The sequence below is a fragment of the Drosophila albomicans genome, chromosome X (assembly GCF_009650485.2).
Source record: "Drosophila albomicans strain 15112-1751.03 chromosome X, ASM965048v2, whole genome shotgun sequence".
Taxonomy (NCBI): Eukaryota; Metazoa; Arthropoda; class Insecta; order Diptera; family Drosophilidae; genus Drosophila; species Drosophila albomicans.
The window spans coordinates 32,808,266-32,831,179 of record NC_047627.2 but is presented as its reverse complement, the minus strand read 5'-3'; the positions used below and the strand labels follow the sequence as shown (position 1 = coordinate 32,831,179).

At 37.6% G+C, this 22,914-nt stretch overlaps 2 protein-coding genes across 2 annotated transcripts; both read left to right on the top strand.

The window, feature by feature from the left end:
- The first annotated feature begins 4,408 nt into the window (after positions 1 to 4,408).
- Positions 4,409 to 11,192, top strand: LOC117578043 (retinal homeobox protein Rx). The gene is made up of 3 exons (XM_034263161.2): positions 4,409 to 4,496; positions 6,775 to 7,985; positions 10,422 to 11,192. Exons 2-3 carry the CDS (start codon positions 7,779 to 7,781, stop codon positions 11,070 to 11,072), a joined length of 858 nt encoding a protein of 285 aa, XP_034119052.1. The 5' UTR covers positions 4,409 to 4,496; positions 6,775 to 7,778; the 3' UTR covers positions 11,073 to 11,192.
- Positions 11,193 to 13,281: 2,089 nt separating this feature from the next.
- LOC117578188 (coactosin-like protein) lies at positions 13,282 to 22,779 on the top strand. The gene is made up of 3 exons (XM_034263549.2): positions 13,282 to 13,729; positions 22,052 to 22,375; positions 22,439 to 22,779. The coding sequence occupies exons 1-3, from the start codon at positions 13,679 to 13,681 to the stop codon at positions 22,553 to 22,555; spliced, it is 492 nt and encodes a 163-aa protein (XP_034119440.1). The 5' UTR covers positions 13,282 to 13,678; the 3' UTR covers positions 22,556 to 22,779.
- The last annotated feature ends 135 nt before the right edge of the window (positions 22,780 to 22,914 follow it).

Genomic DNA, 22,914 nt, shown 5'->3' with positions numbered 1-22,914 from the left:
AATTTACTAAAAGAATATAATCTTCAATTCCAAGAATTCCAAGTCTAGAAGTTTTGTAGAATTTTGATCATAATTTAAAATGTTAGCTTCTTGGTTCAATTTTGACATCCTTAGACATTTTAGATTTTAGAATATGTAAGATGGAACTGTTCAAGAAGAATGCGAATACCAATTACAATAGTAGTATTTAATAGTTTAAGTCACAAATCTATACATATATCAACAATTTAATTAGAAATGTGGAAACAAAAGTGTCTAAAAACCACAAAATTTTCTATAATTGATGGATTGATTTTTTCTGGTTGTTTTTCATTTAGAGGTGGTAAAATTCGTGAATATTTCTTCACAATTTTACATTGTTTAAATTGAAATTCATTAGTTTTAAAAAGAGATATATACATATTAAAAAAAATATGAATTTGTAGTGCTAGTGATAGGAAGAAATTCATTTTAGATCGTGGAATATTTATCAATTTATTTCTAAAGAAGTATCGAAAGTAGACAATTTCATCGATATACCCTTAATCTTAATGGATACAGGGTATGCAGTTATGTATGTATGTATACTAAAAATAAGTAAGTAAAACAAAACAAAACAAAACAAAAAACGAAAAGAAAAGATGGAATGAGGAGGAAAACAAAAAAGTGAAAACACACAACATGAGAAATATTCTCATAATACTAATTGCATCGTCACAATGTCATTTTCAGCTGGCGGGAGGAGCGGCGAAAGGAACTGACGAAGGAGAAGGGACAAGAGGAGATGGAGGAGCTAGAGAGAGAGAGAGAGAGATGCTGAGATGCCCATGGCGGCGGCTGTCTGTCAGGACAACGTTGACGACCAGGACGAACAGCAGAACAGAACAGAAAATAGTAGAGAACGAGTCGAGTTGAGTTGAGTTGAGATGAAACTGAATTTATGCTGAAATGCAGCCAAGCAAAAGAAACAACAACGAACGACAGCAACAACAACAACAGCAGCTCAGCATCAGTGATGATAAGGACAACGACAAGCGACATTGCACGAGTCCTGGCAACAAGGACTCACAGTCAGAGACTGACGGACAGACGGACTGACGGCCTGGCACAAAAGAAAATGAGTTGGAAAAAAAAGTAATTAAAAAAGGAAGCCAGCGACAAACTGACGACGATTTGCCGGCCAAGACGAAGCTTAGCATGAGCTACAGCTCAAGAAGACACATGATTAGAAAGAGAGACACTCAAAGAGATATTTGTAGAGAGTGTGATCAGAAACAATATCATAGTTATCAAAGCCAGAAGTTATAGCTTTGCTCTAAGTAAAATGAGTACGGAATGAACTGGAATGGAACACAACACATTGCAAGCAAGGAACGAAATGGAATGGAACATACAAAAGAAATATAGATATATGTATATATACATATATAAACATATCTAAATAAAATGAATACGGAATGAACTGGAATGGAACACAACATATTGCAAGCAAAGATCAGGTGAAAGTATGTATGGAACGAAATGGAATGGAACACAACATATTGCAAGCAAGGATCCGGCGAAAGTTTGTATGGAATGAAATGGAATGGAACACACAAAAGAAATATAGATACATATATATGTACATCAAAACGAGCTCTGAATAAAATGAATACGGAATGAACTGGAATGGAACACAACATATTGCAAGCAAGGATCAGGTGAAAGTATGTATGGAACGAAATGGAATAGAACATACAAAAGATATATATATATATATGGTAATCTACTAGAGGTTAAAGCTTTAGTTTCAATACACATAAATAGGAGCTCTAAAAAATATAAGTACGCAACGAACGGAACTGGAATGAAACACGAACAAATCTTGCAAGCAAAGATCAGCTGAAAAGTACTTATAGAACGAGATGGAATAGAACACGCGAAAGAAATAGGAGCTCTAAATAAAATGTGTTGGGTACGAACTGGAATGAAACGCGCTTTATTCTTGCAAATGAAGATCAGATGAAATGTGTGCATGAAACTAAATGAAATAGAACATGTAAAAGAACAAAATAATCTATCAGGAATTATAGCTTTGGTTTCAATACACATCAATAGGTGGCCTTAGTATGAAACGAACTGGAATGAAACACGAGCAAAGATCTGGTGAAAAGTGCACAGATTCACAAAATAGTGTTGAGATTAAGAATAAGAATAACAGCTTAGTAGAATTCTGTTATTAAATGTAATGGAATGAAATATAGAAAACAGAAATCAAATGGCCTTAACCTAATAGAAAGTGCTACGAAATGGAATGGAACAACTTTAGTGAAACGAAATACAGAAAATATAAATCAAATGGAACAGGTGAAAAAACTTTATCAAAACCTTCACTACCAACTTTAAATGTACACAGAGCATCACAGAACCGAAGTGAAAGTGCAACGAAATGGAATGGAACACTGATTGACCACTTTGGCAATGTCGCAAGAGCCGAACCATAAAGGTAGCGCAGCTCAGAGCTCAGAGGCACGGAAGGCGGGCAAGAAAAATTCAAATGCATTAACACAACGTAACAATGTGGGCAAATGTTAACATTGAGCGCTAATTTGCCACATGCCGTTGCAGTTGCACTGACTGTGGCAGTTGCAATTCCAGTGTATGACCCGCAGCCAAGTAGGAGAGACAAGAGACGAGACACACGAGATATGAGACATGAGACGAGCCATGTGTCAAGTGTGACAAGGATAGCGAATGTGTGTCCTGGCAATTTCAATTGCCTCAAGGGAGCAACTTTCCACGGAAGAAAGGAAGGATCGTCGAATTTCAATGAATATTATTTATTTGTTTACCGAAATATTCTGAAAATGGATTTTGTACCATTTCACTTACGAGTTAGCATAATTGAATAATTAAACAAGAATTTTTCATTTCAAGTAATTTTATATTTTTGAAAAGTGATTTAAAGTGGTCCAAACCAACAGCTTTCACCATATAGTTTGAAACATAAGCTCCAAGTCAGCGAAAATATGTACTATTGAACTTAGTTGAAACTATATAAAAAAGCTCATTATTATTGTATGATCTAAATTATAGAAAAAAAAACCTTAAAAATTCGATTTGTTATCAAGTTTTATATCTATCAAACATGATCAATTGATTATGATTTTGGAAGCTGACGAACAGTTGTAACAAATACAAAACAATACAAAATTTAAATAATACAAGACTGAAATATTAATTTACATAAATTGATAATCATATGTCAGTCCATATTATACAATGTAAATACTTAAAGATAATTCGATTTTAAAGATAATTATTACCGCGTTTGCAATATATGTTTTTGGAGTCGAATTTCAGTCTGTGCCTTATAAATGGCCTATTAAGAATGATCAAATTATAGTTACATTAAATTATATGCAATTTATAGGTTTCACGCTTTTTTCCTGTAAGGATTAAAAAGAAGATTCTATAAATTTATATATCACATAGCAAAAAGAATTTTAAAACATATATCTTGCAAAACTATTAACATTAAGCAAAGATATAATGCAAATGAAAGTCTTTTAACAATTAATACTACTTTTTTTGCAATGTATACTAATTTAGTTGTACAGATTTTGCACTTAATAAACATTAAAAGAAAAGGAATACTAATTATTTAAAAAAACAATTAAATTATAATTCTTATTTCATAATTTTTTCATAGAAGTTACGGTTCCTGAATGAAAAATCAAAACTCAAACTTATTTAATGATTATAAAATATTGAATATATCATTTTCGGCTCTTAATTAAAGATAAAAGCAGAATAAATTTATGTTTAATAAATACAAATTTGTTATTGAAACGATTATCTAACAAGCTGTCACTTTTCTTTTCCAAATCCATAATAATTAAGACAGAAAACAATAAATATAATGTTTATACATTTACAGCTCCCTAAAGTATGCAGTGGAAAATGTGAAATCTGCAAGCGGGACGCCATTTTGTTTTGCGGCAACTTAGAGCTGCTATGTTGCACGTGTTGTAAACATATTTAATCAAAATGCAGCGGCGACACAAACAACAACAACAACAAAAGTTGGCGAAAATAAATAATTAACAACGATACAGTGGTAAGTGCGAGCGAGACAGCGATAAACCAAAGTAGCGCAGCTCACACATACAACGGCACTTGTGGCAAGTGAAAGACCAATCAGCGCGACAAAACAATGGACACACACACAGCAGCAGCAGCAGTAGAGAGAGCGAGATAGACAGAGGCAGAGAGAGAGAGAAAGTAAGAGAGAAAGGATGAGAAACTTGTCGTTGAAGGAAGGGTGGAGAGAAAGAGGGGAACGGCTTGCAAGTGCTCAGCACGAAGCTCAGGTGAAACGCGTTGCCTAATGAATTCCACTTCCAACAACAACAACAACAACAGTATAACAACAACAACAACAAGGACAACAGCATCAAATTACAAAATTAAAAATGGCGCGTTGTAGGCAAAGAGAAGAAGAAGGAGAACGGAATGAGCTGACAGCGCACTGTGGGGTGAGTGTGATTTAAACTGCTAAATATTTTTATTTTATTTTATTTAGTTTTAGCATAAATATTTTTTTAACCCATCACATATCTAGTTTATTATTATCAAATCACTTGCTAGTTCATTTCAATTAACTTCATAATATACGAAAATAAAAAATGTAGCCCACTGTGCAGCGGAAAGAGAGACAAAAGGCAACAACATGAAATCATTTTCATAATTTCAATGAGACGCTGTCAACGTTGACGTTCATCTCGTTGGTCAACCCTCGCACACACACAAAAGCACACGCACACATACACAGCAAGATTCAGCTGAGCTCGTTTATGATTGGCTTCGGCGCAAAAGAAGCAAATGAAATAAAACAACAACACGAGCATAATGCAAACAAGGAATGCCAGCGAAAGCAAGCGGCAGAAGAAGAATGGTGTGGGGGGAGGGCGGGCAGCTGCCACGCCTATGCCTCAGTATTAATAAATAAATATAATTTTAGCGCAAGCGCAGGCAAAAAACACAAACAACAACGTCAGCAACACAGCAACAGCAACAACAACAATAACAAGAACAACAGCAAAACAGGCGAGTAAAACAATGCATGCAAATGAGAAAATTACATCCCTTCATTTGTTTGAACACACACACACACACACATACAAATGCACGCTCTCACATGCTTGCATGCATTGTTGTTATTGTTATTGTTGTGTGCCAGCATCCAGCTGTGGTGGCAACCTCATTTTTACTCCTATTCCCTTCTCACTCTGACTGCATATGCCTGCCTATCTGAGCATGTATGTGTGTGTGTCTGAACGGGGTGTTGCCGTATTGTTTTGCTGCCGACGCTGGTGTCGCTGCTGCTGCTGGTGCTGGCAGCATTAAGTGATTTGAATTTTATTATTCACAGGTGCATCTCATACTCACACACATTCATGCATTCACATACATATGAGACCATGCATGTGCATGTGCACAATGCAGAGCGCAAAAACAACCCGTTACAGTGGTTCAATGACCACAGAAATTGTAGTGAAAAGAAATTAATGAATAAGTGAAGATAATAATAAATAATTATAATAAATAAGTAATATAAAAATATTATTTTTAAATTATCAAACTTAGAATAGGATATATATTTCTTATTATTATTAACAGATCTTTACAGTGGTTCGGTGACGAATGAAAATAACAAATAATTTATAAAAAATAAGCATTGCAATATAAAAATATTTTTTTAAATTTATCGAAATTATCGTTACCATAAAATAAAAAGATATATATTTCCTATTATTAAGAATCCTAAATCCTTACGCTTACCCAAAATATTAATGAACAATAGTAACTAATATACAAAATGTTCTTTTTGAAATATTTAACTTATCGTATCAATTAGGTAAAATTAAATAAATTATTTTATACATATTTTTATACCCGCTACCCATAGGGTAGAAGGGTATTATAACTTTGTGCCGGCAGGAAATGTATGTAACAGGTAGAAGGAGGCATCTCCGACCCTATAAAGTATATATATTCTTGATCAGCGTCAACAGCCGAGACGATATAGCCATGTCCGTCTGTCCGTCTGTCCGTCTGTCCGTCCGTCCGTCCGTCCGTATGAACACCTAGATCTCAGAGACTATAAGAGATAGAGCTATAATTTTTTTTCGACAGCATTTGTTATGTTTGCACGCAGATCAAGTTTGTTTCAAATTTTTGCCACGCCCACTTCCGCCCCCGCAAATCAAAAAAATCGAATAACAAGTGTAATTTTAAAGCTAGAGCTACGAATTTTGGTATATACAATAACTACTGTAATAGTTATGATTCCTGAAAATTTGGTTGCGATCAGATAAAAATTGTGGAAGTTATTAAGGAAATACTTTTGTATGGGAAAAACGCCTACTTACTAGGGGTCTGAGTTGCTTTGGCCGACAATCTGGCACATTGCGACGTTTATGGTATATTTTGAATGGTGTACTATATCGATATACCAAATATACCATTTGGTATATTTTTAGTATTTTTTAGTATTTTCGGTATATTTTGAAAATGATACCGCAATATTTTGCCTTTATTAAAAATGGGTAGCGGGTATCTCACAGTCGAGCACACTCGACTGTAACTTTCTTACTTGTTGTATATTGTATTTGTATTATATATGGACATATATTAATATATGTATGTATGTATGTATATTATTTTGTACTACGTAGAAGCAGCAATATATACGACTTTCATAAGTATATCAATACAATACATTAATAATACATCACATTGCCTACTTTCCAGCATGCTTGGTCACACTGTGCGGGCGCATAGTTTACCACAGCCCGCCTCCGTAAAGGAAACAACGTTTATAAGGTTTTTGTGCTTGTGCCGTAATTTAACGAAGTCAAAACGAGAAAACAATAAAAACCCGACGCAGCCAGCAAAACAACAACAACAGCAGCAGCATCGCTAGCTGCCTCTATGTGTGGGTGTGAGAGAGAGTGTGCTCATTAAAAGCCGAGCACTCAGCTTTATGCCTACAAATCTGTGTGAGTGCGCGTGTGTGTGTGTACTACTTATATTGTTGTGTGTTATATTTGTTTATGTTTTGCGACGAACGAGCGAACGAACTAGGAAACGAACAAGCGAACGAAGGAACGAACGAATGAGCGAGCTCAGCGAACGGAGGCTGCGCGCGCTCCTTGTCACCTGCCTGTTCTAAGTGGTTGGCCATGGAGAGCGAGATGGCGAGCGGCGAATTTGATAACATGGCGAAGGCCAGAGCGAGATAGTTTTTAACAGACGGCGACATGTTAAAACGATTAACATTAACATAATTATGCTAATGCGGTCGCCTCAAAGCGGGCAGTATTTAAATTTGCAAATAATTTCGTAATTAGCTTGAAATTGAAATCATTTCTTAGGCGCAGTCACATACACAAACTTACTAACACACACACACACGTGCACTGAGAGAGTCGCACACACCCACACACACATACACACAAGCAAACAGCGACATTAGCTCGAGTGCAGCGAATGAAGCTGTTGCTGCTTGCTCGCAGGATAAAAGCCAAGGGACGCTGCCTGCACTTCCGCAGTCGCTGGCCAAACGCGCAGCTCGCAAGTCAAAAATCAAATATTCATTTCAATTTTTTTTTTCCTTCTCTTGGATGCCATAAATCGTGTGCAGTTTTACAAAAATAACTGTGTGTGTTTTCTATAGGCATAATACTATTTTTTTTTCAAGTACTCAAATTGTGACATACGATTCTAAAAGAAGTGCTAAAATTGTTAATTAATTAATGGCTGGGCCATTCATATCGCCGCTACCGGGCGATCTGCTCACCGAATACATGTTCGGACGTCGTCGACAGCGTCGCAATCGAACCACGTTCACGCCACAGCAGCTCCAGGAGCTAGAGGCTCTCTTCCAGAAGACCCACTATCCGGATGTCTTTCTGCGCGAGGAAGTCGCGTTGCGCATCAGCCTCAGCGAGGCGCGCGTCCAGGTGAATCACGAACCGCGAATCTCGAATCCCGACTCAAAGTTAATGTATGTCAAGTTGCGACTTTCCTCTCGAAAAGTGGAAACAACTTCTACATAATCTCAGGAATTGATAGATTTCTTTGGTCACAAATACTGTTGACGGGTCAATCACTTTTCCCTTAAAAAGTAACTTAGTTTTCAGTCTAGTTTAACAGTTTATTCCTTGGGATATTGCAAGCAAGATATTTTTAGCCAATTATAATATTACGTTCAATTTTATTTTATGAACGATCTTGCAGCATTGTGTATTATCATTCATATGGTCTCTAAATAATTATTGAAATCTTTAAAACATTTTAATAGTATTACTTAAGTTGAGGATTATGAATAAAGCTATTCAAATTTATAAATTGACTGAGAACTGATTATAAATTTTATATTAATCCATATTCCATTTCATTTGAATTCCATTTTTGCCGTTATTTTGATTTGAGCTACAATTTCAATCAAATACATTTCTTTTTTATTTAACAGTAAAAGTATGCAACGCATAAAAACCATTTCGTTTTAAGTTGATCCTAAAAGTATGCAACATTTTAAGCGAATTACATTATTTGACTGACCCTAAAAGTATGCACCACAATTTTGTTCTTTAAATTGATTGGCTTCAATATCTCATCCTAAAAGTATGCAACTGAATTTGATCTTCAATGTGTTAAGCTGACTATAAAAGTATGCAACATAATTTTAATTTCACAAGTGATTTTCTGCATTTCTGCTTGCTGCTGATTTATGTTCGCCTGGTATTCCACCTGGTGAATTGGCATTTTGATGCCGTTCGCAGCAGTTTCGAGCGGACAACAACAACGATAGATGGAGGCATGATTTTGAAGCATACTTTAAGGGTCAGGCAACGAATCCTTTTTTGGCAATATAAAACTAGCCATATCTCGGTCATATCCTAACGTATCCTGACAGGACTTGATTTGCTGAGATCACAAAAAAATAGGTCTATCGATTGCCATTCAAATATATGGAGATCTTCTAAGAATCCAACACTTGCAAAATTTCACTCCAAGCGCCTAAGAAAACGTGTAAAATAACCAAATCAAGGATAACTCGAAAACTTAAAGGACGATTCAGATGTCCTTTGGCGTGTTGATAGGCCTTATTGATACTAGTTTTTTGACATACAGCTAGACAGGATTAACAAGGATATAGGCGAGTTATAGCCTAATTTCTCTATACAAAAAAGTCCTTGTAACTTTGTTGTTGTAAGGACTTTCGAGGATGTTACTTTTTTGTCGATCTGTATACGCTGCGAGCTATCTTTGGTCCAAAGGACATTGCGATAGTCCTTCAAATGGCTGAGTTAGCCATGATTTTTGGCATTTTGCACAAATTTTCAATGCTTACCCCTTGAAAATTTTTCGAATTTTTTTGGCAAAGCATTTTCAAAATCCTTTAATGCCAATCGATAGCAGTTATGCTTGGGAGTTCAAAAAAATGCGTCTTTTTGAAAATCTTGTTCGAAATGCAGTTTAACCAAAATGAATTTTTTGTTCGCATTTTCAAAGGAATAATCTGAATATCCTTTGCTCAGATAATGCACCGTGTGTAGGTTGGCTTACTTGGTGCATTAAATTATATACTTACTGAACTTACCTTTTTATACCCGCTACCCATAGGGTAGAAGGGTATTATAACTTTGTGCCGGCAGGAAATGTATGTAACAGGTAGAAGAAGGCATCTGCGACCCTATAAAGTATATATATTCTTGATCAGCATCAACAGCCGAGACGATCTAGCCATGTCCGCCTGTCCGTCTGTGTGTCTGTCCGTCCGTCCGTATGAACACCTAGATCTCAGAGACTATAAGAGATAGAGCTCCAATTTTTTTTCGACAGCATTTGTTATGTTTGCACGCAGATCAAGTTTGTTTCAAATTTTTGCCACGCCCACTTCTGCCCCGCAAATCAAAAAAAATCGAATAACATTTGGTATATTTTTAGTACTTTTTTAGTATTTTTGGTATATTTTGAAAATGATACCGCAATATTTTGCCTTTATTAAAAATGGGTAGCGGGTATCTCACAGTCGAGCACACTCGACTGTAACTTTCTTACTTGTTTTTATCATGTTTCTATATATTTTGCAGGTTCCTTTTTGTATTTACCTTTTTAATAAAAATGCCATTTAGTTATTTTTATTATTACTAAATTGGAATGTATTTTTTGATTACAAGTATGCATTTTACAATAAATAATCACTTTGAAGTTTTTTGGCATAAATTGGTGTTTCTTTTCTTTACATTACGTAGCCGACCCGTTGACGTATTATGTATATCGGTCGGAGAGTCAAATCAATTAATAGTCTTTTGTCTAAACTAGCTTAAAATAAAAAATAGTAATGGAAATTAATATTTACAATTATAACAAATTTTGTTACTGTGTTGCAGGTTTGGTTTCAGAATAGACGCGCCAAATGGCGCAAGCAGGCGCGTCTGCAGCTGCTGCAGGATGCTTGGCGGATGCGTTGCCTCAGCCTGGGCACGCCGCCAGTTATAGCCGGAGCTGGAGCTGGAGCCGGCAGCCGGCCGCCCAGTGCCACGTCAGGCAGTGGCAACAATCAAATGCCGGAGAATCTGTCGTCGGCGGGCAATGTGACTGGAGCTGGAAAGGATGGGCTGGGCAATGAGACGGGGGTTGGCGATGTGCCGCTGACCAATGGACAAAGTGCTGCGGCCAATTTCACAATGATGCATCCGGCATTCCAGCAGCAGCAGCAGCAGCAACATCAACAACAGCAGCAATCGCCGCTTGGACAGTCGGAGCATGAGAAGCTTTCGAAAACCTACACAGAACTGAAGCTCTACAAGGAGACGACCTCGCATGGCGTTTCGCAATTGGATTTGGGCGGCATGGCAGCGTTGGCACCCACCTCTGATGAGGGCTCTGATGGCTCCGATTCCGAGGAAATAGATCTCACCTCGGGCGCCTGCATTGATTTCTCACACAGCACCAAATTACAACAACAACAACAGCAACAAGCAGCGGCAGCCGCGGCTTTGGCTGCCACACAGTCACAGAGTTCGAATGGCGTGCATTAACCAGCATTTCTGTTTATATCTACAATTCCTCTCATTTGATTTAGAAATACAAATGCAATTTAAACATAAACGAAACAAGTTCAACTTCTTATTTGAATTCAAATGTGCGCGCCGATTATCGATATATTTCAATGCTAACAGCCTGCTGTAAAGTTAACAGTTTTCTGTAAATTTAACAGTTTGCATACTAAACATAGCTGGACAGTGTGACCATGCCTGTCACTTTCAAATCGCTGAACATATTAACAATAAATATACACAAGCTTTCGCTTGCTTTAATTATTTAAAAGCAAAAACAATAACAGCTTAATTGATAAAACCTATGAATGTTTATCAGTGCAATAATCGTGTCGCCAATTAGTGATGACATTTTCACATTTCTGCACATATCGATAACATTGCTAGTATTTTATTATTCAATTAATTTTATTCGGGGCGAATGGCAAATGTTTTGGATTGAACGTTATATTTGAATTTCTTTCCATAACGGATAATGTTTAATTATAGTAATTTGAAATACGTATTCATTGACATAATGAAAATATTGTTTGTTAATTATTTAAATTATTTATACGAAGAGTAGAGCATTTGGTTGTCGGCTTGGCCAGCAGCTGAAAACTCTCAGCTATTCATTCAGTGCCTTGTCTGATGAACTAACTTAACTGAGCTGATGATTATTGTTTTGTTATTTTTTGTTGTTTCTTTTTTTTGCAAGTGTTATGGCAACTGTTTGTTCAGACTGCGAAAATGTGAATACAATGTGTATTATCTGCATTATCGTGTTCTGATAACAGGCCAAAAACAGCTTTGCCATTAGATTGCCAATGTTGTTGGTTGCCAGTTTCCAAATAAATAACGTGACCCTGTTTGCCATTCCACGGATTAGTCATTCCAATACATGTACCTTCCATTCGAAACTAAATGCAGTAATTAAAAAAAAAAAAAACGAAAACGAAAACGGGATACAAGCAGATACAAGATTAGAGATTGTAGTTCTCTCGGTTTCCACAGAATTCTATTGCCTCAATCTGGCGTCATTTATATTATTTTTTTATTTCACATTACGCTTGATAAAAAACGACGACTTGGATGACGTTGGCAACGATAAGCCCTGCACCGGATAAGCTGTTGTGACCTCTCCTCGCTCCTCTCTCCTCTACACCCTGCCTTCCTTGCTAGCAAGCGTACAACCCGAATTGCATTACACACAGACACACAGTCACACAGAAACATGCATTCAAGTCAGACTCGCATACACTCACATACGCACAGACGCATCGTCGGCATTGTCGGTTAGTACGTGCGCACTTGATTGCAGCGTTCCAGTCTGCCATTGCGACTCTCTCTCTCTCTCTCTCTCTCTTTCTTGCACTTAATGCTGTTGTTGTCTAGGCGATTGTCGTCAAGGCTGGTTGCAAGGCTGATGAAGCACTGATTGCTTTGCCGAAGATGCCGTTAAACCTACACCTGAATTTGCAATGGTCAACTCTAGTCTCACATGAAACTAAAAAGTACACATAACCCTATTCTTTTTACCTTAAACTTAACACTTTATTTTCTTCGCTTCTCTGGTTCAATGTATGAACCAGTTTCATAAGGCACAAATAACGCAAGCAATATTTAATAAGTAAATTCCTTATATGTATGTACTGTGAACATATACATCCATATGTACACATAGTTATGCTTCTGTGTGTATACACAGCATTAATAGAATCCTTAATCATCCATAAATGAAATGCGGTTGCAGAGTGCTGCGGCGGCTGCAGCGTCAAGCGTGCCCCCGCATAGTGTGCACACACACACTCACGCACACGCACACACGATGGCCAAACATTTTGTCAACGTCTCGCTGCCGACGTCGCGACGTCGCTGCCCGCGCACTTTCAACTCTGAAATTGAAACTGAAAATAAAACCGAATGCGGTGGCGTCGCTGTCGCTAACTCTATCTCGTTCTCTTCTTGGTACACATGTATGTATGTGTATGTACTATACGCGCTGCTCCACAATGCGCTCCCACTTGCACTCGGGTTGTTCAGTGTTGGGACGGCCAGCCGAACACTTGCCGAATAGCAACCGAAGTATGCCGGCTGCGAAGTAACGGCGACTGCGCTGCTCGCTTCATTTTGCCTTGGCGCTTGGGCGCTGCTTCTGCGTCAGGCACTTCGTTGGAGTTGCACGCGCTGCCGGCCCCGCATTCGTGAGCAACAATTCGTGCGAGTCGGACGAAGTCGGTTTATTATTACTCCGATTTGAAGAAGCCTTTTTGCCTTAGCATTTTGCATTGTTTTCATATTATTTTTTTTTTAAATATATACATATATTATTAAAGTTTTTGTTGTTGTTTTATCGTGTGATATATTATTCGCTCGTTTAGCTCGTTTTGCGTCGCGCGTTTCGTTCTTGTTGTACTTAGTTACTATAACAAAAATAAAAAGTCAACCAAAAAACACACAAAAAAAGCATTTCAAAAGATACGCCAAAGCCAAGCGGCAAAAATTCATTGAACTCTCACTTGAGTTGCAGTCCGAGCAGAGCAGTTAGCAGCGCAGCGCAGGAGCGACCCAGCAACACAGCAACACAAAACAGCATCCCAGCCAGCAACATGTCAGACGGCATTGAAGTTGAACAAATCGTTGAGAGCAAGCCGCGAAGGGTGAGACACTTCTTTTAAATACACATACAGACACATAAACATAAACACATGCATCTACAGTGTACCCTGTATAGTATGAATCGAATATGTGCATTGATTTTATTACTATAACTAATAATACAGGCAAAATCCTTACACAAATATCTTATTTAATACTTAAACAGCATTTCAATATCTGCAGTCTTGTAGAGAGTTCACTGCATTGAGCGAACACTGTAGTTAAGTATGTGAGTGTAGGCATGTAAGACAATATTAAGACAAGCAAAAAGAATTAGGTTCGTAAAAGATGCGACAAAAGGGGCGCAGAGCGCGTGAGAGCGAGCTAGCAAGATTGCCAGAGAGCAGACGAGGGCAAGCAAGAAGAGCACAACAAGAAGTGTGAGAGCGCATTAGTTAGCCCGAAAAAGGAAGAGGAAGCACGAAATGTTGGAGCCACAGACACAGCCACAGCCACAGTCAGAGCCTCAAGCCCAAAGTCAAGTGTGTGCGCACACATAAGAGTGTGTAAATACATACTTACATAGATATGTATGTGTGGCCGTATATGCATGGGTATGCGTAAGTGTTGGACTCCATAAGAACCGGCCAGAGAACCAGGGCCAGGGCCAGACACTGACACAGCCGGTGCCGTTGCCGTTGCCCAGATAATAAAATAAAATAAAATAAAAAAAAACAGCCCGAAGAAGGAAGTATGAAAAGGCAATAAGAATAAAAATGGACATATTTTTTTTTACTTCTTATTTTTTTTGGGGTTTTGCCTTTGCTGCGGGGGAGGCTGCAGCAGCATACACAAAAGGGTTGAGCAGCAGCAGCACCAGCCGCAGCAACAGCAACAATAACAACAATGCCATATCAAGTTCAAGTGCGCAGTGGCAGCGGCGGCGAGAGCGACGTCGACGTCGACGCAGCTGCACTTGTGCGCACAACAGTTATGTCTGCGTTAGTATGTGTATGCGTGTAAAACATCAAATGCTAAATTTTCAGCTACTGTGCTGTCGATAACGATTGTTCAAGTCGATTGACGATTAACTGTGAGTCAGAAAACAACACAGCTGCTTCATTGGCTTGGCTGCTGCATAAAAACGGGGAATCATCATGAGTCAAGACTTAATCACAGACTTTTTCCACCAGAGCTCGTTGCAAGCTAATAATTTCTCCCCAGTGTGGGCAAGCCTCTCTATGTATGTATGTGTGTGTGTGTGTGTGTGTGTGTGTATGTAAGCTTAATCTGTCGGAACAGAAACGCACCATTTACGGTTATAACTCAATCAATAAGTCAAAACAAAGCGCACACAAAAAAAAAGAGCCATGAAAATTGAAACGAAATGCGTTCAAGCGAGTTTCAACAACAGCAACAGCAATAACAACAACGATAACAATAGCAATTCAATGTCAATAAATAAAATAGTACATATTGAATATCGTTTTGACTCGAGGCGGGGGAAAACGCGTCGTATGCGCAATGCCGCATATCAATGGCAAACTAACTGTGATTGCAGCCAACTTCATGAGCATAGGCTCTGCTGCAGCCAACTTAATAAGCAGATCAGCTGAGTAGATGCATTACATGGATGATCCCATGATCTTCACAATCAATTGATCGATTTCGTTAAAAATGAATTGCATTTTTGATTTGACAACAAATAAACATATATAAAAATGACCTCGCAGAGTATTCACATTGTTTAGCATGTGACGATGACGCGACGAGGCTTCCTGATGTGCCAATTTTGGTAAACGAATTGCAACTTCTTATTTATTATTATTGTTTAAAGCATTTCTCAATGCGCTGTGAGTCACATCGCACATCGGGCACATCAAGAACCCTCCCAATGCATGAGCAACAACGCAAGTTCATTCCTTTGTGTTTTCAGCTAAAATAAAGAGAAATAAAAACACTGAAGAATTATTAATACATACGGCAATAAGGCAATAAAACAACAAAACTGAAACAACGACTGCTCCCGACTACAAAAAAAGAACAACTCCAACCCAATATACCACATGCTCTTCTCCCTCTTCTCCCCTACTCCGGCCATGCATCCGTTCCTTCCACACTTGTCACGGGGCAAATGAACGCGAGCTCTGCTGTTTTTGTTGCCCCGGCTGCTGCTGATTCATGCGAATTTTGCTGTCAGTTGCATTTTTATTATTTTTACACATACACACACACCCGAAGACAATTTGGAAAATGTGTTTTCGAGAGCAAAACAGCAAATAAGTATGCAAAACAAAACGAAACCCAAACACCCCACTAACCCCTTCGACTTGATCGCTAACAGCAGATGATCATGATGATGGTGATCATGGATGCATGGATGCATCGAAAACCACAGCAACACCTTCTGCAACCAGCAGCCACAACATGTGGGTTACAGCCAGATATACAGAGAGATATAGAATCGCCAGAGATATTTATAGGCAGACCGACAGTCAGACAGGCAGACATTGATCATCATCATCCGCTACGCATTGTTATGATATACGATACAATTCAACATAACCTCACTCAGAATACTTAGTTTACTTATGTGGGGAATGTGTGGTTGGAATAAATTCTATTTATTTTCCTTATGATAAAATGGAAGTGAGTGCTAATAACAGATATTCATCATAATTCAATGTTCTACAATGAAATATCGTGGATAAACGATCCATACTTGACAACATAACCTCACACATTGTGTGTGGAATGCAACGTACGAGTATGGCATTAATATTTATTAGCCTCGCAGCAGATTTCAATGAAAAATACCTGAACAACCTGACAACAAAAATCACCATAAATAAACATATTGCTATGACAACAACGAAATACACACACACACACATGAAACATAATCTTACTCACAAAGTGTTGCGAAATTTGAGAACTCGGAGAAATATTTTGTTTTTGTGTGAACGGATTTTCACTCGACTATGTTGCAAAGTGTTTGTTGCGGTGGCACGCAAAACATGGAAACTATAGAAACTTCCTGATTGCCTTTGCCAAGAACTTGACTGTGAGTCACTTGATTTTCTGTTTTCTGCTTTCGGTTTTCGGTGGCACTTGCCACAGACAGACAGACAGACACACGGTTGCCAAAGTTTAAAGTTGTTGCCTGACTCAACCAACAGCGGTTTTTCAGTTGTCTGTTGTCTGTTGCACACAAAGTCACAAGTCTCATTGGATTTAAATGGGATATTTGAGGCGCCGCTTATCGCACAAATGGCATTAGTCAACATGAAACTACTTTAAATACTAAGTATGTATATATAAAAATACATATTTTTATGTGTATCGGTGGTTTGGCCTTTAGAGTTTCATTTTCTGTTCTTTTCGGTTTTATACCCACTAGCCACAGGGTAGAAGGGTATTATAACTTTGTGGCTGAAGAAGGAAGATGACTCCTCATACCCTTTAAAGTATAAATTCTTAATCAGCGTCAATAAGTTAGTTAAGAACTTCTTTTGAATGGGGCAAAAACATGTCTAAATATACCAAATATAACCTTTGGTATATTTCAATATATTTAGGGTTTAATCATTTGGTATATTTTGATGTAAATTTTGTTTAATACTTTTGTGGTAAACTAATTTGGTATATTTTAATAATAATACCGTATCGCAAAGTCGATCACACTCGACTGTATCTATCTTATTTGAGTTTTTATTCATTTAGTTGCACATTTTTTATACCCGCTACCCATAGGGTAGAAGGGTATTATAACTTTGTGCCGGCAGGAAATGTATGTAACAGGTAGAAGGAGGCATCTCCGACCCTATAAAGTATATATATTCTTGATCAGCGTCAACAGCCGAGACGATATAGCCATGTCCGTCTGTCTGTCTGTCCGTCTGTCCGTCTGTCCGTCCGTCCGTCCGTCCGTATGAACACCTAGATCTCAGAGACTATAAGAGATAGAGCTATAATTTTTTTTCGACAGCATTTGTTATGTTTGCACGCAGATCAAGTTTGTTTCAAATTTTTGCCACGCCCACTTCCGCCCCCGCAAATCAAAAAAATCGAATAACAAGTGTAATTTTAAAGCTAGAGCTACGAATTTTGGTATATATAATAATTACTGTAATAGTTATGATTCCTGAAAATTTGGTTGCGTTCAGATAAAAATTGTGGATGTTATTAAAGAAATACTTTTGTATGGGCAAAAAGGCCTACTTACTAGGGGTCTGAGTTGCTTTGGCCGACAATCTGGCACATTGTGCCGTTTATGGTATATTTTGAATGGTGTACTACATCGATATACCAAACATACCATTTGGTATATTTTTTAGTATTTTTTAGTATTTTCGGTATATTTTGAAAATGATACCGCAATATTTTGCCTTTATTAAAAATGGGTAGCGGGTATCTCACAGTCGAGCACACTCGACTGTAACTTTCTTACTTGTTTTGATTAAATCACAACGCCAAAGGAAAAGAGAACAACAAATTGCTGATATAGAGCTACACACAAAAGTATGTAGATACAGTTACTGCTACTGATATCGATATTGATATTGATATTGATAGATATATAAACAGTCTATATATAGTTTAACTCCTGTATGTGTACATTACTTAATCATTATCGCATGCCATTTGGTTTGAGTAATTGAAATTTGTTAAGTGGAGACAAACAATTGTTTGAAGGTTTCAGGACATCCGACTACTTATGAAAAGAGATTATATACTATATATGTAAAAACGTTAATAGATATAGAATAGATGTAGAATTCAGATATACAAGTAAAATTTAGAGTGAATCATTATTCTTTTATGGAACCACTTCATTTCAACACACACAATTACGAATTACGAACTACGAGATAAGTTGGCATATTTTTAGCTCTCAAGCTCTTCAGATTCGCAACGGAATATGCAAACATTGCACAGCAGCATATAGACTTAAGATTAGATAAAGATAACAGTGACTGCGAAAGTCACATGAATTAAGCAAAATGCAATGCACTTGGCAACAAATCTTTGCGACTTTGCGATAAAGAAGTAATCAATAAACATTGTTATAATAATAAATATGATTACAAATAGGTGTAACCCTCATATAGTATATCGAACACTATCGATCACTGTTACTTTCGTTACGTGCGTCATGTGGTTGAAGGAGAGTGAGACATTAATTAGAAGAACTACTGCGGAAGATTGAAAGATTGGGTGCAAGAACACTAATTACGAAGAAGGCGTGGAGTAAGAACAAGTGTCGCCTGAGTAGGCTATAAATCAATTTCGAAGTCGTGGTGTGGTGTGGCTTATCTGGAGAATACAGAATAGAGAATTGAGATTACGTTTGCGTCAATGCTGCACCCCAGAAAGCAAGTCACACCCCTCCCGCACCCTTGGCTGTGCCTTGACTTTCTTACGTACATATGTATGTAATTCAAACATGCATAAAACGAAAATACTATATCATAATTGAGGTTATAGCCGACACGCCTCAGTCGGGCAAATGGCCTTATCACAAGTGCCGTTAATTATGGTGCTCCAAATTATGATAGCTACAATAATATAGATACATATGTATATGCGATGCGATGCGATGCGATCTGAGGCGATCGTCAGCGATCATAATACTAAAATTTATTTCTCATTTGCGCACAAATTATGCCAACAGTTATCTTCCACTCTTTTCATCTTTTCTGCCATTTGGCACACTTTGGCATCTTCATCTTTATTTCGTTGCTTCTTTATTTTGCTTTGTGGTTAATTAATTCAGCCAGAGTTGTGAGTTGAGAGAGCGCTAGAAGCTAGAAGCCAAAAAGCTGGAAGCTGGAAGCGGAGTTTTGTCATCGCCGCTCGTGAAAGTCATTTCTTTTTTTCATTTTTTTTGTTGGGGGGGTTTTCGATTCTTTGTCCGTTCTCATCTTTCTAATTGTTTCGCTTTTCAGTGCGCAACTTTTCTAATTGATTTTTCTCACAACTCTCGAACAACAGCAATCAAATCGGTCAATGAACGCATTATTATGTTTGTATGTCTGGAGACAGTTTTTCGTTCATCTCGTTCATCTTTCATCTCATCTTCTTCTTCGTCCCCAAAAAGCAGATCAAAAAACCCAAATAGAATACATTCACAGACCGATAGATGGACGGACGGACAGACAGACGGATGGACGGACAGACAGACGGACGTAGACATACATCATCGTCTGTGCTCAGCTTCGCCTCCGTTTCGTGGGGCGACAACGAAATTATATTTAAACCGTTTTTCAGTTTTTCCGTTTCTTTTTTCTTTGCCCCGCAAGCTGATTGAAAAATTTGTGAGGCTTAAATTGTTTCAAATGGAGCAAAACAATGCATAAATCTTGATTGAAGTCTGCTTCCAAATTTCAACTACAGTGAGCTGCAGTTACACTTTCCAAATGCACAAAGCAGCAGCAATATCTGTGGAAAGTCTTATTTAAGCAATACTCGTGACATTATGTGGGCTCCCATCCAACCTACAAGCTCTGAATTATATTGATATATATAGATGCTGGTGGCACTCTAAATCTCATTTCGATAATACATAAATAAATGATGAATTTACTCGTATATGGTTTTTTTCCCCCATCTCTGATTAGTCAACATCGTCAAGTTGTATCGAGTATAGAGTCATAAATAGTTTACATATTTATGCTCTCATTTAAATGGTTTGCATTGTGAATTGTCGTTGAATCATATTTATCATGTGTGTAGATTGGTCGCTTCTCAGAATTAATTAATCAAACAGAGACTGCAGAGAGTTTTACAATATGTTTCTGAGTAACAAAACTATGGAAAGCTTAGACTTATCAAAGTTCTATATTCGATAAGAACTTTCGAAAGAACAACCGTCATATAAACACATTATTTCGACTAAAAATCTGCTATGATGAATCGAACCTAAAGTAATAAGTTAATAAATTCATTAGTTATTTAACAAAATCATGATATACAGCAAAAAACGGCTGTTGGTATTTTAAATACTCTTTAAAATGTAATAGTATATTGATATACCAAATATTGTTTTCGGTATATTTTTTTGCATTTTGCAGCACCAGTATAATAGGTATATTTTGAATAATAAAGGTAGCCTTGTTTTGCTTTTGTAAAACATTGGTAGCTAATTTTAGGTATTTTTTTTTAGTATTTTTCAGTATATCATTTAAGGCATATCTTAAGAATAATACCGCATTGTTTTCCTCTAGTTGAAAAACGGTAGCGGGTTTTAGGTAAACTTTTTAGTATACAGATTTGGTATATTTAAAAAAAATAATACTCTATTGCTTAACCTTTGTTGAAAATGGGTAGTGAGTTTTCGGTATATTCTTTAGTATGTATCAGTATTGTTTTGGTATATTTTAAGAATAATACCGCATAGTTTTACTGCTATAGAAAATGGGCTGCGTGAATCGTCGCTTTCTTTTAATTTATGGGTTTTTATGGGTACAGTAGGAAATACTAGACATGGCATATCAAGTATTTTTATTCTACCACAAAATACTAATACTTTAATAGAATCCAAAGCAACCTCAGCAGTTGTAAATAGTTATAGCAAACACATCGATTTGCCAAGCATTTCCATTTCCTATAGCCCTCACACGCTATGCTAACATATATTGAGTACTCTTGATAGTTGAGGTAACAACTATATAAATATATAATCGTAGTTAGTTGTGCTTAAACCGCAGACAATGTTGCGCTGTTCGTTATAATTTATTGCATTTTAATTTTCAAGGAAATTCGACAACAGCAAGCAGCACAGTGTGTTGAATAATTTATGCAACACTCTTGAGTTGAACAAATTGAAGAGTTTTGTGCAGCAGAAAGCAGAAAGAAAAAAAATGCATTGGCGTGATTGATTTGAAAAATTTATTGCTATCATTATTATTATTATTGTTATTGTTATTGTCTTGGCTCTTGGCACGGAAACAAAACGAAACCGAGAGACGAAGCCAAACAAAACGCAAGCGAAAACGAAAGTATCTAGCTGAGCAGAGTACAGAGCAAAAAAGTATCTGACGGATACGTGCCATGGTTAAGACAAGTTGAAAGCACTTGGCGCGCTGCCTCAATGCGCCGACGCAAAAGCGAACATACATATAACATATAACATAACATACATTAAACATCAGCCTTAATCCCACACGATAAGCACGAAATCTGAAATCGGCTGGCAAAGCAAATGAACTTTGCTGTGGGGAATTGGGATTTTGCAAAAAAAAACAACTGAAACACAAACAGAAATCAAAAAGCAAAGCGGGGCGGGGCAACAGTAAGGGGCGTATTTTTGTTTCCTGCACTGATTACATGCCACAAAAATAGCAACAACAATAACAGCAACAATAACTATGTAATCTTTGTAGATGCCACTGGCCACATCACTGGATAAGGACGCCATACGCGAGGCCTACGAGGATGTCCGCTCCGATCTCACAGACACCGAGTGGGCGGTCTTCAAATTCGATGGCGCACAGATCATTGTCCATGAGCGTGGCCAATGCTTCGAGGAGTTCCGCCAGCAGTTTGGCGATTCGGAGCGTGCTTTCGGCTACATCCGCATCCAGATGGGCGATGAGATCTCCAAGCGCAAGAAGTTCATATTCCTCACATGGATCGGACAGGAGGTGGGCGTCATACAGCGTGCCAAAATGTCCACAGACAAGGCGCTCATCAAAGATGTGCTAAATGTAAGTGTCATCCACATCAATGCATCCAAAGACTAATCTACAATTCTCTTTTTTCTCGCCCAGAACTTTGCCGTCGAGCTGCAGGCGGGCGTCGAGGCCGAGCTGGACATTGAGCTGTTCCGTAAGGCATTGAATCGTGCCGGTGGCGCCAACTATGGCACTGGCATCCGGGACAATTGAGCAACGAGTAGAAACAGAGCTGCCTTAACGTCGTTGTCGTCGTCGTCGTCGCTTGACAATCTTCATAATTATTTTTTTTTTTTTGTGCAACCTCTTCAATTGCTGACTTAACTCTGCTACTTTTTTTTACTTAATTATTATGAATTAATTTTATGCGATCTTAAAATATTTACTGTACATTTTATGTAATATGTAATAAACAATAATTAAACAAGAAACAAAAACAAACAACAAAAGAAACCATAAAACGTTATTAACTCGCCATCGATGAGAGATCATTTCAAATTCAGCACGATACTTTTCTTTTCTTTTCTTTTTTTTGCCCATTGTGTTTTAAATTCGCGAGCACCATTTGAAAA

Bases quoted from the DNA above. Each gene is read 5' to 3' on its own strand.
- LOC117578188 (XM_034263549.2), top strand. From the start codon at position 13,679: ATGTCAGACGGCATTGAAGTTGAACAAATCGTTGAGAGCAAGCCGCGA. The intron at 13,730-22,051 runs GTGAGACACTTC...TAATCTTTGTAG, and splicing joins TTGAGAGCAAGCCGCGAAGG to ATGCCACTGGCCACATCACT. The intron at 22,376-22,438 runs GTAAGTGTCATC...TTTCTCGCCCAG, and splicing joins TCATCAAAGATGTGCTAAAT to AACTTTGCCGTCGAGCTGCA.
- LOC117578043 (XM_034263161.2), top strand. From the start codon at position 7,779: ATGGCTGGGCCATTCATATCGCCGCTACCGGGCGATCTGCTCACCGAA. The intron at 7,986-10,421 runs GTGAATCACGAA...ACTGTGTTGCAG, and splicing joins TCAGCGAGGCGCGCGTCCAG to GTTTGGTTTCAGAATAGACG.